Here is a 15893-nt window from a genome sequence, read left to right as displayed (position 1 = left end):
CAGTGCCAACAATGATCTGTCACCCCAGGAATATCTGGGTTTAAATGGTTTTAAAGAAATTGTAAGTGTACAGTGTAATAGATAGGTTACAGGCAGTAAATGTATACCCACAGCGTTTAACTATCTTATTCTTGCCAACTTATTCTTACGTATGAAATTAACAAAACATGGAACTGGACTAGATGTATATGTATAAATTCTTTATTCTCCATCACATCCACAACATGAATCCCAACAAAACGTGTGTAAATGAAATATTTATATTCATGTAAAAAAAGACTTATTATTCCTTTTATTTTACAACTCATGTAAGGAAAATAAATAAATACTATTCATCTATCATTCCTTCCTTTTATATCCAACACATTTCTTCTTTCTTTATTAAATGAACAAAAATCAGGTCCAAATCATGAGCCGGTCATGTGACATTATTAGGCCTTCTCATTGGACACTGAGTAAATCTTCAAAAATATAAATAGCTTCATATTTGGTCATAACAAAGGAAAAGCCATGTTGGCCCCTATTCATCAGACTTATAGAAACAAGTGCTCATTCATTCAATCATTTTCATATTTTACTTCTGCTTTACCCAGAATCACTGGGCAAATGCAGTAACAGGACAGGACGACCCCCCAACCAGCCAATAACATCGCTGAGGATTCTAGCAACCTTGGATCCTAGTGGTAGTGGGCTAGTGCAATACTACTGCTGTCCCACCTGAACACCCAACAAGTGCTAATAATATTATTAATCATACAGCTTCACCAAAGATGAAGGTGTTGCTTGCTGTCCTAAAGCTTGTTTTACAATCGACTGATGAATAAGGGCCTACTTTAATAATGGGAAGATCAATAATACATTAAAACAGGAGCAGAAATGCACCATAGATCACTATATCATGGCTTTAGATACTGCAAAGCTGCTTTTACATGTAATAAGTGCATTTTACCTTCTTTAAATTCATATTTCATCTGATTTTTAAAAAACCTCTAGACTTTTTTACAACCCGTTTAGAAAAGCAATGCTGTTTATATTTACAGAGAATGTTCCTCAGTTCCTTCAACTTAAACCAGGCTATCATCAGAACTGCAGGAATGTGGATCCAAATAAATATTTCATCTGAATTATAATATTAGAATTTGCTTTTACAGTGATTTCCTATCTATGATTGATTCCTCGCGCTGATTGGTTATTGATTCTCAAGTGATAAAAGCTCTCTGTGTGACAGTAGTAATCTACTGGCAATAAACTAGCACAAATATGATCGTTATATATACAGTCAGGTCTGAAAGTGCTTTTGATTCATTAGTGAAAATGTGTCGATATTAAATATTCACAGTACTGTAACCACTGGCACTCAAAAATACTAACACTGATAGTTCTCAAACTAGTTCCAAAAATGGCATTTGTTTGCCGAGAGGAGTGTGAATTATCATGCAAAGCAAACTGAGTGCAGAGGGACGTTTGGCCGCTGTAGAGACGGACGTTGTGATAAAATAAATCAGCGTTCATAATGTAGCTGTGAAATACAAACAAAAAAGTCAAAGAAAGATTTGTACATGTTAAGATAAACTGGTATCAAAAATTAGCTGTAACCCAAAAACAACCATAACAAGTCTGCCATAAGAAGCGACTGAAAAACAGGTGAAACTGCTCACAGTAAAGCAAGCTTCACATGGTCATAGACTTAAGATTCTGCCATGCAAGAAAGAAGCCCGTGCTCCTGCTTGGTCTTCGTTTGTGGGGTCGATGACAAACTGCAGTCGAGTTTTAAGGTGCTGAATTTGAAGCAGGAGTTTCTTTCTTGTGTGGAAGTCTTTAGACCCGTCATGATGGAGCAGATGTTAACTTTTGGCTTTAACTGCATATAGAGCTTTTTAGGAGAAGGATACACACAGGGTAGAAAATACAAATGTAATATATTACCAAAAATAATAAAATCATGTGGTTAAGAGTTGCTCAGCTTTACACAACATGTTGATTATTGTCCATGTAAATTTACACTCTGCTTAAACTACCTAATGACTTTGTAGTTTGCTAACAGATGAAGTAAAGAGGTTTCGGTGGCACAATCCACTTTCTGGACCCAACTGTACATAAAACATCCACTAATTATCATTACTGTTAATATAATCTGTTTCCTTACTAATTTGTTTCAGAATGAATCCAGTTTCACACCTTAGCACCGTCTGAGTCACAGCTTCAAGTTAATCCTAAAAAAATCTATTATTTTCTAAATAGAAATTTTGATAAATAAGAAAAGCTGCTTTAAAAAATCAGCTTCGCCTGAAAAAGGTTTGTAGACAAAAACGTTTCAGTAAAGCGTGTATAAAGGTTTGTTGTGAATATTAAAGATGGAGAAATTCTCTCAGCTGAACGATCTAAAAGGCTCAGGTATTAAAATGGATTTTAAGGCGACATCAATAATTTTCATTTTAGACTGAGTTGAAAAATGATTGTTCAGCAGAATCTCCTGCACAAAAGTCTCATATTTACAGTAAAGAAATCAAACCGGTCAAAAACTAAAAAAAAGAAAGAAAGAAAGACAGGCATCCATCTCATGTTCTCCGATTTGTGGAACCTTCTTTAAGTCTTTTAATCTCTGAATCAGCTCTTCATTTCAAACATGGTTCCACTCTTAATAGTAAGGCATTCATAGATCATGAAACAATGTCTGTTCTTGTATCAATAAAAAAATCAGCATCAAAAAATTCTGGCTCCACGTTAAAGATGGCTTCTTCTTCACCGATAGGACAAAAAGTCTCCGTCCAGCGGCGACTCCAAAAATGTTCCACACAGGCTCATCAAGGTGCTCTCGAAAGGGCGCATATGCAGAAGAGGTCGAGGATAACTGGGTAACAAACTGACTTTTCATCAGTGACCTCCACCAGGTCGGAACGCTTCCCTCACAAAGAGGAAGTTGTAAAGCCTCGTTGTTAAACGCCACCACATGGGCAGCTGGTCTCTCTGATACTGCACAAACTGTAAAATAAATACATAAATAAATGTTATTCCTCTGTAATAACAGAACTTTACAATTATTTGTAATCTTTCAGACTACATCAAAAAAATATACATTCATTTTACACACAAAAAATTAAAAAGTACAAATATTTAAACTATTAGTAATTTTTTCCATTTGTATAAATACACTTAATTTCTACAAAACAAATCAAAACAGTGGAAACAGTCAAATACTTTTAGGTTTTACTTTGGTAGTTTTAGTTTTAGATAAATACAACTAATCGTCTCAGCATTAGATGGCAATTTGGAATTCCTTCATGAACTTGTCGAAAAGACAAAGTTCAAACTACCTCTATTTGAAACATTCTATTATTATTATTATTAGTATTAGTATTAGTATTAGTATTAGTATTAGTAGTAGTAGTAGTAGTAGTAGTAGTAGTAGTAGTAGTAGTAGTAGTAGTAGTAGTAGTAGTAGTAGTAGTAGTAGTAGTAGTGGTGGGCGGCACAATGGCTCAGTGGGTAGCACTGTCGCCTTACAGCAAGAAGGTCCTGGGTTCGATTCCCAGATGGAGCGGTCCAGGTCCTTTCTGTTTGGAGTTTGCATGTTCTCCCCATGTCTGTGTGGGTTTACTCCAGGAGCTTTGGTTTCCTCACACAGTCCAAAGACGTGCAAGTGAGGTGAATTGGAGATACAAAAATGTTTCATGACTGTGTTTGACATTAAAATATTTGAACTAATGAATCTTGTGTAATGAGCAACTACCGTTTCTGTCATGAATGTAACCAAAGTGTAAAACATGACGTTAAAATCCTAATAAATAAATAAATAGCAGTAGTAAAAGTAGAGGTGTTGTAGTTTTAATGAACGTCCACTAGGTTGTGCTGCTGCTCTATTTCATACACGTTCTGCTGCAGCTACAGCTCAACCAGATTGGCCAAGCTGAGCTCGGTAATAGTCAGAACTGACCAATCATATGCAGGGTCACTGAGGTTTCCAAGGCAGTGAGTGGTTGGGTGATGAAGGAGGGGGCGGAGCAATAGAGTGTTGCAGGGTGTTGCGTAAGCCACACACACACACACACAACAAACTACCCCTAAAATACCCTTAAAACACAGAACAAGCACACACACACACATGTAGTGTAAATGCAATAACTCAATAACACATTAACTCATCTTTTTATAACCTAATCTGAATCTCTCACATCACTGTGGGGAGTTTTAGCTTCAATCTTCTGTATCAGAACTGTTTTAAATCATTTACATTTACATTTTCAGCATTTAGCAGACGCTCTTATCCAGAGCGACTTACAGAAGTGCTTCTATAGTGAACATTTCATTTCTCAAGTTTAGGTAAACAACAGTCGAAGAACACAAATCTGCTAGAACCTGTTAGAACCCAAGTTTTTTTTTTTTTTTTTTGGAAAAGGAAAAGAATGGAACAAAATGTTAGTAAATAAGTACAAGTCAGCCTAAGTGTTTAGTAAAAAGGTGGGTTTTTAATCGTTTTTTAAAGACCGCAAGAGACTCAGATGTTCGAACAGACAGAGGAAGTTCATTCCACCACTTCGGTGCTAGAACAGAGACACACTGCTGCGTATCAGACAGAGACTTCTGCTCCCAGGTCTCACCAGGTTACAGCGTCTCTACTGGGTTTCCACTGTCGCCTCACAGCAAGAAGGTCCTGGGTTCGATCCCCAGGTGGGGCGGTCCGGGTCCTTTCTTTGTGGAGTTTGCATGTTCTCCCCGTGTCCGCGTGGGTTTCTTCCGGGTGCTCCGGTTTCCTCCCACAGTCCAAAGACGTGCAAGTGAGGTGAATTGGCGATACAAAATTGTCCAAGACTGTGTTTGATATAACCTTGTGAACTGATGAATCGTGTGTAATGAGTAACTACCGTTCCTGTCATGAATGTAACCAAAGTGTAAAACATGACGTTAAAATCCTAATAAACAAACAAACAAACTCTACTGGGTTTCCTCTATTTGACGATAGTAGCTCTTGCTGTGGTTTATTGGGGTTCAAGAGACTTAGCTGTTGTTTTGTAACTTTTTGTTTATTTAGAAGAAGAAGAAGAAGATATACTTTATTTGTCATATATACATATACAGATGTACAGTACAATGAAATTCTCTCTTCGCATATCCCAGCTTGTTCGGAAGCTGGGGTCAGAGCTGGGGTCAGCCATCGTACGGCGCCCCTGGAGCAGAGAGGGTTAAGGGCCTTGCTCAAGGACCCAACAGTGGCTAGCAGAGCCTAAATTTGAACCACCAATCTTCCGTTTGGTAGCCCAAAGCTCTACCCACTAGGCTACCACTGGCCCAATTTCCCAGCCCTTCTGGAACTGGCTTAGATTGTGGTATGGTGTTCCTGTAGAAACTTTAAGATCATTGCTTAACTACAATGGTAAGGTTTGAAAGGAGTAAGATGTATCCACAAAGTTGAATCAGTTCATCTGGACACAAAGTTCTTTAGTCTGAGCTGGTGGTGACTTTGTGTCCGGATTCAACTGATTCGACTTTGTGGATTTGTGTACCTGGATGATTGAGCATGCATCAGGAAAGTAAGATTCATATTCTACAGGGCTGCTAAAATCAACCCTGGTTCAACTCTGTTTAATTAGCTCAATTACTATAATATATAATGTAATAGTCAGATATAATGTAATGTAATATAATATATAATATAATGTGATATATAATATATAATAAAATTAGATTAAATCAGTAATCAGGAAGACAATAACTTATTCATTAGGGTATGTTTATATGTGTTGGGTTACTTTGACATGAGTTTTTACAGTTACACCACATCCTTACTAGGGCGGTTAGGCTATAGAAGTCACGTTACTGCTGAGGTCATGGGTGACTCATTGTTCTAAATTTAGGCTGCAGTAGAATCATATTCGGTTCTCGTCATTAGTGTGTTTACAACAGTCTGCCACGCTGTCAGCAAACCAGTCAGCACCAACCTGAAAACCATCTCCGCCATCACACCCATGATGTAATCTTTTATTATTATTCTTTTATTACTAATGGTCCTAGTACTGACATAGTTTTATTTAAAGTACAAATAAATCCAACACCTTTATCACCCTTGTGATAATCTTACTGCCTCTTTGATTACTCATTGAACCAGATTAATTTCATGGTTTCAATATGTCTGGCAAAAAGATTGCGTAATGAGGTGGGGGTGCTTTGGTGTTTCAGGGTCTGGAGAACGTTGTTAAGGGTAGAGTGAATTCTACTTTCTGTCAGAAGATTCTTGAGGAGAATGGAAGGTCATTGGTCTGTGAGCCGAATCTGAGGTGTAACTAGGTTACACAGCAGAACAAAATATTTATCATCAACAAATCACGGCAAGGTATTTTTATACTAATGTGATCAAACTCTACTTTCATTAAAAAAAAATAAAAAAAATAAAAAAACTACAATTGTCTGTGTTTTATTTATGCACAGAAATGTATTTAAACGTGATGGGGTTACACCTTAATGATTTCCTACACTTTAGTTTGTAGATTATTTTATATATATATGACACTGTGTCTGTCAGAAAATGTTCAAAAGATGTCTACAATCATAGCCAGCACAGTTTCTTTCCTTTTCTTACCAGCTGCATGTGCTCCTCTTGAAACTGATCTCCAATCTGACGTAGTTTCCGTCCAATTTGCACTTCCACATTCATCCTTTCCTGATCTTCCTCTTCCTCCTCTTCCATTTTTCCTTCATCCTGCTGCTCTTCATCTCCCAAGTCCTCAGCTACAGCCGGACAGTGAGGAACGAACTCAGCATCACCGCCTGGGAGGAAATTTAAACCTGCATACACACACATACACACTGTCCAATCAGATCATTGTTATAATTAATAATATTTTATTACATTTATATCCTGAATGTGATGCTGTTTTAATATATAATGGATCACGTCAGAGTTTCCAGGCAAGATTATGTGGGTCGTCAATTACAGTGCCAATTAAATTGACCATTAATTGTGGTCATGACTTTGACAATAGCACAACCGCTCTGCTGTGCTGACCTCTGAAAGGTCGGTGCTTTCTAATAACACACAGCTGATGCAAAATCAGAGGCAGAGGTGTTGATATTAGTCAGGTCTGACTTAGATAGTATTTTCTCATTTATGGGGCTATGCAGTTCTATGTCATGTAAAATATCACCTAATATAGTGACACACTGTCGCTGTACCAGCTTACTAGCTCAGGATCAGTCTGGTGAAACAACAAACCCCGTCTCTATTTGGGTTTGTCACAGTCAACATCTGGCAACATATTCATTAAGCCAACTAAGCACTTTTGAACTCGGAAATTTTAAAAAACAACAGCATGATGTGAGGCAAAAATCAGTGCCAATGTGAACGTGTAGGATGACTTAGCAGTAATAATTTACAGTTTATCTTCAGCATGGAAGATCTTTGGTGTGTCCTAAATCACAAATTGCAGTCATAAATAATAGCCTAGTTAATACTTAAGTGGTGTTGGTGCCATGTAGATTGGAACGTATTTTTCCTAACCATAAGTTATCCATAACATGACAATGCAACACAGATCATGTTCCAAATTTCTACTAGAGGGTCTCGACTTCTGAAAATCAAGATATGAGCTTTTAAATAAAATTTTAAAATAGTGAATCTTAAGAATACCTTAATTTTTTCTCTCATACCATTTAATACATCACATAGATTAGCATTAGTGTCAGTATTGGCATGCTCACCATGCAGAATAGTTTGTGAATACTCTGCTGAATCAGATGGTATTGAGACAAATCCTAAACCCATAGCTCCGTGAAGTGAACCAACTGTGTTTGGGACGGAACCCGAGATCCGACAGCGCTGCCTTGTGTGAATTAGCGGTTTGTTCTCTCTACTGGCTGTGTCCTCAATCTCAAGCTGCTTACTCGATAAGGGTGAGTCCTCCTCGTCATCCTCCATCAGCGGAAATCACCCTAAAAATAACAAAGAAGATGTTATTCCTTAAACAGCTAGCTATTGTAGAGAGGTAATTAAGCTGGCTGGATACACTTGCAAAAAAAGGTTATGCCTCTTTAAACAGACCTGTATGTCCTCATACCTGCCTCAGGGAACAATGAATTTAAAAATTGTAAGTAAATAATTGTAAGTAGAACATTGGGTAATGATTTTTCACATAAAACTTAATAGACAATGGGACAAGACAACAAGCCAGAATACAAAAGATACACCAGAATAGTTTTAAGGGTCATGTTCCATTAGATTTTTAGATTAAGCTGGTTTGTGCTTCAACATGCCATTATCCATCCCTTATCCACATGAATGAGTGAATGCACCAAGAGTTTAGAGGATTAAATCTAATCTAAACAAGCCAATGACCTCAGTGAAACTGTGGACACAGAGTTTCACACTGCTCATATTCAAACGAGGTAAAGTTTCGGCGTTTCTCAGAAAGCTAAGCAACGCTGAGTCAATTCAAATCTGCTCTATTCATAAATCTGAACCAGGTGCTATAAGTGTAAACAGGAAGTGGTGTAAATGATCAGTACATCAGTACATCTCAGAGCACATTGCCAACACATAATTTAATAATACTAACTACTGTTAAACCTGCTAGCAAGCTAACACCACTTCTTAACTTTTACTTAAAAGGCATGTACATTACAGGACATGTCTGTTACATGTACATGTGCATTACAGGTGATACTGTTTTAACATACATGGTTTGGGACGCAGGACATGAATGTCTGTTTAACTTTATCAACAGAAGTTATTACAAGTTAAAGTTGAAGCGCTATCGCTGTAACAGTAATAACGTGAAACCTTCAGTTATGAATAACACTACCACACTTTTAAGCTAATCGTGATTATTTCAGATGACAGAAATGAGTCATTAGGTCTGACTCCAGTACCCCATGTGCACAACCAAACACATCTGCAGTACAACAAATAATACTCGATACTACAGCAAGGGTGTCTGAGTGGCACAGCGGTCTGTCATGCTCATCCACCACAGCTGAGATCCAGGTTCAGCTGGCTGGGTGTCTAAACTTACACGATTGTGTGTGGGTATTGAGATTGCTTACACATACATGTCCGTGTGGGAGTATTGGCCGAAGCCCTTCAATGGACCGGCACTCCTGACCAGGAATAAGCGGTCGAAGAAAAAATAAAATAGAAAAAAACAAAATACTACTACAGTAAATGTGAAACCAGTTCACCAAACGAAACAGGAAATATGAATATGTAAGAGAAAGAAGATGAATGATGCAATAATAGTGGATGTACGTGTAAATAAATGAATACAAGTGAAAGAAATTACTGTCACACACCAACACCTCAATCTCAGAATATATCAACTCAATATTTGGAATTCTATAAAACCTTTGTTGCTGATTACAAAATTATTGATTATGGCCTAAATAATTTACTGTTTGGCTGATGATGTAGAACGATATTTGTGTTCATCAGGCATATCTTCCATTTCACCAAATAACACCACGGGCAGGACGCCAATCTATCGAGGCGCCCGGTCAAGTCTGTATGTAGACGCCCAACTGGCCAATAGCACTGCTGGGGATTTGAACCCTGGATCCCAGTGGTAGTGGGCTACCATAATTCACCTATAGATCCCCACTCTTAAAACTGCAATATGTATCTTTCTGGCATTTGGTGACCTATCTGGTAAATATTGCAAGAAACATGCAAAATATAAAGTCTAAAAAACTCAGGCAAACTTAAACCAGACAGCGAATGCCTTCACAATATAATGTTTGGCTTTTCAGAGCAACACACCACAGCACAAAGACAACATGTTTTAATATATTTTGTTTAAGCAATGCTGTTTTTACAGCAGAAAGTTGCTAGCTGCAGCTTTAATAATAAATATAAGTGATGTGTTGATAAAGTAGTCAAGAAGTTACTCTGAGGGATCGAAATTTAGAATCAGATTTTGACAAAGAAAAATTTTATAATCCTCGTATTTCAATCATTTTGCTGCAGTTTTTTTTTTTTCTGTGACCGAATGACTGAAACACACATCTCTATCCGAAATGAAAACTTTCACTTTCATCATTAAGAATTTTGACAATCTGACAATCTTCTTGGTCAAAAGTATACACACAGCAACTTAGATGCTTAATGTTCAAGTGTTGAAAGTTCTACAATGTCATTCAACATTAATCTCAAACTTTGTGACACGGCCTCCTAATTTCTCATTGCTGATTATGATTGACTACAACTGGTCCCCCATTTTAAACAGGGGTAGGCTGACTACCGTCCTGAAAAAGTACATAAAACGTTGGCCTATTTGCCATAAATTACAAGCTGCAACAAATGGGTGACAATGTCTACAGTCAAGCAAATTTTTGAATAACAACAGCAATGACACAGAACAGTGCAAAAGCAAGTGACTACAATAAAAAAAACCTAAAGACACATCCAAGTGCACAGAATTGTACAATGAAATACGATAGACACATATCAAATCACAGATTGAAAAAAGTAGTGCAGAACATGCTATAACAGGTCCTGCTTTTACTTGATCATTTGAGATATACCTGTATAATCACGCCTTCACACATGAAATGGTTCACATGCATTGCTATGGTCTGCACACAAAGTTGTGTAGTTTTAGTTTAAAATCACCTGGGTGCCCATACTCTCTAACTCTTCTATGTTTGTATTTAGTTATGCCTTTACTGTTATTATTATTTGTTATTATTATTATTATTATTATTCCAATTTTGTTGTCCATTCATTTGTCCCATTCAAGTCCGTTTTATTCTGTCCATGACTGGCAACAAACTTTAGTTCAACTTCAAGATGACAATTTTGATCAAGACACCAGTCTTGTTTGGCATCACCTAAGCCCATGGTGATGATGACCTTACTTGACTGTTCACAGTGTCATCCTTGTTCCAGCAGCTCCTAAACCTTTCAGATGGTTCTGGAATGTTATTAATTAAATGAGTTACCTCTCAGGATGAAGTTAAAATGTAGGTGTTTTTTTTTCTCACCTTGGCAAAGAGACCACTGTTTCGTGTACTTTTTAATTGGTGGAGTCAAACTTACATTATTTATACAGACATAATCAAGACTTAAATGACACATTTGAACTTTTTAAACCACCAATGCTGTAATGCATTACACTGTAATGTAGTTCTAATTCTGCAGCATGTTGTTTTGTAAGTACTTTAACACATTTTCACTACAAATGTCATTTCATTTCTAAGTAAATCAACATGTGGCTTGGAACATCACCATGTTCATTATATGATGCACATGCATATAACTATTTTAAATGACAATTGCAGTACGTCATCAGGATAATAAAGCATCTATAATAAACAACATGCAGCATGTTGACTTACCGCCAGTTTCTCTTTTTTTATTATTATATTCGTTTATATACGTCTGGTGTGTAAATGGTGGTAGATATGAGTTGATAAATCCACAGTTTGCAGTGTAAATCCGGATAAATGAAACACTTTGGCTCTAACAGTGGATCTTCATGGATCTCAGTAGATCTCAGCGGTTCTGTAGCTGTTCAGATGAAAAGCCGCTTGTGTGTTTTGCCCGGACACGAGTTCAGAGCTAACCACGCCCATCGACGTGACGTCATGACTTATGCTAATATACTTAAAGGAGCAGTTTTGTTTTTGTCAGACACTTGATCACGCCTCTGCATTACGTCACTGAAGTTGGTGGTGGTGAGCTAGCGAAATGGACCACTGTGCCACCCAGGCGCCTCTTACACTGAACTCTTTGTAAAAAAGCTTGACCAAGGAGGACTAAAGGAGGTTCACAACTTAGCAGTGCTGTGTGTTTGTGTGTGTGTGTGTGTGTGTGCGTGTGTGTGTGTGTGTGTGCGTGTGTGTGTCTTCAAGTTAAGAAATTAATTCTGAGCAGAACTTAGGGTTTGGGTTATTAGTTTTTTAACTACCTAAATACGGGCGGCACGGTGGCTCAGTGGGCCTCACAGCAAAAAGGTCCTGAGTTCGATTCCCAGGTGGAGCGGTCCGGGTCCTTACCCCTCCACTATAAAAACACTAAACTATCAAACTTTACATCCTAGAAAGTAATGTGCAATTTATAGGGACTGTGCAAAAACCACACATTTTTTATATGTTTATTTGTAAATACATGTGTATATACATTATATACAGTATATACAGTATGTCTGTGTGTACATACATGTACCATCAAGGAGATGCTCAAAAATTTCGTTGTGCACTGTGCAATGACAATATAGGCATTCTATTCCATTCTATTCTATTTCTGTGTGGAGTTTGCATGTTCTCCCCATGTCTGCGTGGTTTTCCTCCGGGAGCTCCGGTTTCCTCCGAAAAACATGCAAGTGAGGCGAACTGGAGATACAAAAACGTTTCATGACTGTTTGACATTAAAACTTGTGAACTGATGAATCTTGTGTAATGAGTAACTACCAATCCTGTCATGAATGTAACCAAAGTGTAAAACATGACGTTCAAATCCTAATAAATAAATAAATAAATAAATAAATAAACTACCCAAATAAGCTTAAAAATAAATACCTGCTTGTATACATCATATTGGCAAGTTTGCTTGCTATCTTTGTGTGTTCTGCTTGCTATCTTTTCAGAGTTGGTTGCTAGTTTATTTGTTTTTTATTTGGTTTTAAACATCATGTTTTAAACCTGACACTTCATGACAGAACAGGTAGTTCATGATTATTCAGGTCAAGTTTAATGTCAACACAGTCACAGGCAATTTTTAAATCGTCAATTTGCCTAACTTGCACATCTTTGGACTGTGAGAGGAAACCGGAGCTGCCAGAGGAAACCCACATGGACACTGGGAGAATATGCAAACTCCACACAGAAAGGACCTGGACCGCTCCATCTGAAACTGGTTTCTAGAAAGATTACCAGTAACAACACAACAGTGCATGATAGGATGTAATTTATCTAGATCATTTAACAAGTGACTGTGTCTGAAATTCTTCTTTTATAATCAGTCAGGACATTTTATTTTAAATTTCAATTCTGCAAGTTAGAGTATGTGTCTGGGAAGTGGAAGGAAACTGGAGCGTCTTCTCACAGCTCCTCTGCCAATAGATGCCATCTATTGTACGTTTTTAAATAATTAAATTAGTTCTCATCCCTGTTAACTTCATCAGTTTCAATTTACTTTTGTTTATGTTTGTGTGAATTTGTAATTTTCTATCAGTTATATCTTTGGTTGTGTTTAATAAGTTTAAGGTGCAATGTATTTACTATCTCATGTAGAAATGTACATACCTAAGGCACAAAAGACATATAACTGAGTGTGCCATCCCAGTAACAAGTGAAGGGTTATTTTAGTGCTTACAATTTTAAGACTAGACTCTGTGTTCATCCTTCCAACACTTTTTAGATGACATCATCTTTTTGTTAGCCAGCATTCCTGAACACTGCCCCATTTTTTTCTTTCTCAGCTCAAGTGCAATGTTTCTCATCTTACCACCACTGTTAAAGGGGAACAGTCTATTTTGTTATTTTCTAAGCAGCTGGAACAAAAGACTGGAAAAGCCAGAAAATTTGTAAAATGTTTTCCTTAAAAATTATCATAAGAAAAAAGGCCAGAGAAAACTGGAACAGTTATGTCTAACAAGAGAAAATACAATTATATTTTCCACACTGTACTTTTGCTAATAAAACATGTATATGCTAGATTATTTAGCCAAATTGATCCTTGGAAGTGAAGTTGGGTTCTTCCCCAAGTTAATGTCACTGGCTCAGTTTTCTGGGTTGGACCTGATATCTTGAAATAATGTGACCCTAACTCTGGCATTACACAGCATTTTCTGCATATACATAATAAAACATATAAGTGTGACTGTTCACTTTTAACCTTCCATCACTTTCTTGTCTACCAGCAATGCATCATATGGGACATACATTGGATAAAGGAAATAGGATATATGAAAGGACCACATTAGTAATCAGAAAAATGTGAGAAAATAAAAAAAAAACAATTCTGACCCTGGACAGTGAGATCCACATTTGTAACTGATACTTTGTGCAGTTCTTTATAAGCCAGTGACGTTAGTTTTTATTTAGTTAAAGGAATGCAAGATTTTTTGCATAGTCACAAGCCACTTGTAATAGAACAACAAGAAACTGGCCAAATAAACAAAGTCAAATAGCAGGTAGTATATTAGTTTATACTATTTGCTTCATTCTTTTGTATAGCAATAGAGGTCTTGAGGTTGTGTGTTATCATGAATAACATCACTGCAATACAGGTGTTACAGCTGGAACAGGTGCCATCAGAACCACCTCAAAGACAGATAAAAGATAGTTAGATGTGTTATGAAAACAATTATACATTATAAGAAGACAGTTGTGCACAACATGAGACTGACTTATTTGGGGCAATTTTGCTAAAGGGAATATTTAGCAGTCTGATTGTGCATGCTTGTTAAAGATTGCTAAACTAAGGTATGCTAAGAACTTAGATTACAGAGTGGCTAGCATCTGACAGCATTTAAGACGATAGATATTGTTGATGTCCATGTAATTATCTCAAATCCGGTGCAAGTTAAGTAGGCATAATGAGGCGAATGCAGGTCAGAAGTGTCAGTCTGAATCAAAGTGCAGTTGTGTGATGATTTCAGTACAAAGAGGGAGAGAGGGATGGACCACCAAAGCTAGAGGAACGATTGAAATAGACTTGGTTGTGACTCTGTTTCTACGGTAACTGAGGATGAGTAGAAACAAGGGGCGAGAGAGTAGGCAAAAGCAAACTTTGGCACTGGGTACGTGGCAACAGCCTCATCATTGGCTCCTGAAAGGAGGTGAAAAAAGAAGAAAAGAAAACAAGCAGCCTGAGACTTGAGATGCCACCCAAACAACACCACCTCCCCACCCCCACCTAAACACGAGACATGTTGCATCAGATAGACTGAAAAAATTTAAGAGTATAAACAAGCAAGTGTAACGCACGGTTACATAGACAAGCAGTGTTTAAAATGGCATAGTATGCCAGACCTCACCTGAAAGCAATATGTAGCACTGGTTTTGTTCAAACAAAAATCTGTCTGGGTGTCAGATAAAACTAGATGACTATTGCTTTTTTAATGCTCAGGAGTCCAGCTTTTTTGTTTCTTAGACCAAGTTTTGCATCTTTGTGAATTATCCTAAGTACAAAAGGTTTCTGAATTGTGGCCCTGCCATGAGGTCCAGTTTTGTAAAGCTTACCACCTTAAATTCTATATATTTTTTTGTTGGTTTATTTATGTGAAACGTTGCAAATTTGCCATTCATCCATGTGCTAAGAAACTAAGAGTCTCCAGTTTATGTAATGTATACACCTGCAGTTCAGGCAGTCATTGTTCTGCATCATCTAATCTAAAAGGCGTTGATTTCTAATTTAAATGTAATTTTTTTGGGGGGGTTTTTTTACTTCTTTTTTGGTCCTAATGTTTTGTTTATGTAGTATATCTATAGCATTTAGTATAGAGTTAATGCTAGCAATGTGTTGGAAGATGTAAACTGATGTAGTATACATTAAATGCTAGGGCAATATATAATATGTATTATACACTAGTGCAGAATTTACACAATATGCAATAAACAGTAATACAACGCATAAAAAATCTTTAATTGTATAATTTGCAGTAAACTGTATATATTTATGTAATATATAGTTAATACTTGTGCAAGACAGTATGTACTGGAATAGTTTGTATACCAGTATACGTATACCAGTAAGACAGCAGTAACAGACTCCAGTCATTTGTGTTTTAACAGGTTTTCTCTCTGTTATTATTTACATTTTAAGATTAAATTATGTTATTAAATTATTAATATAATCACTAATTCATTGGTAATGTTGTATTATAAAGCTTTATTGACAAGAGACGATAAGCTGAAACTTTCCACCATCATGCATATAAATCCTGCCTAGATACCACTTCAAGCTT

At 36.9% G+C, this 15893-nt stretch overlaps 1 protein-coding gene across 2 annotated transcripts; it reads right to left on the bottom strand.

Moving 5' to 3' along the window:
• Positions 1 to 2397: 2397 nt before the first annotated feature.
• bmf2 (BCL2 modifying factor 2) lies at positions 2398 to 11485 on the bottom strand. 2 transcript variants are annotated; one of them, XM_063001053.1, is made up of 4 exons: positions 11320 to 11485; positions 7693 to 7923; positions 6575 to 6780; positions 2398 to 2982 (listed from the first exon to the last, which is right to left on the bottom strand). In XM_063001053.1, exons 2-4 carry the CDS (start codon positions 7907 to 7909, stop codon positions 2875 to 2877), a joined length of 531 nt encoding a protein of 176 aa, XP_062857123.1. In that variant the 5' UTR covers positions 7910 to 7923; positions 11320 to 11485; the 3' UTR covers positions 2398 to 2874. The 2 variants fall into 2 exon arrangements, with proteins under 2 accessions (XP_062857123.1, XP_062857124.1); XM_063001054.1 differs by having other exon boundaries at positions 6575 to 6762; positions 7876 to 7923.
• Positions 11486 to 15893: the final 4408 nt, after the last annotated feature.

This window comes from Trichomycterus rosablanca, chromosome 9, assembly GCF_030014385.1.
Source record: "Trichomycterus rosablanca isolate fTriRos1 chromosome 9, fTriRos1.hap1, whole genome shotgun sequence".
Classification (NCBI taxonomy): Eukaryota; Metazoa; Chordata; class Actinopteri; order Siluriformes; family Trichomycteridae; genus Trichomycterus; species Trichomycterus rosablanca.
This window is presented reverse-complemented; position numbering and strand designations above follow the sequence as displayed.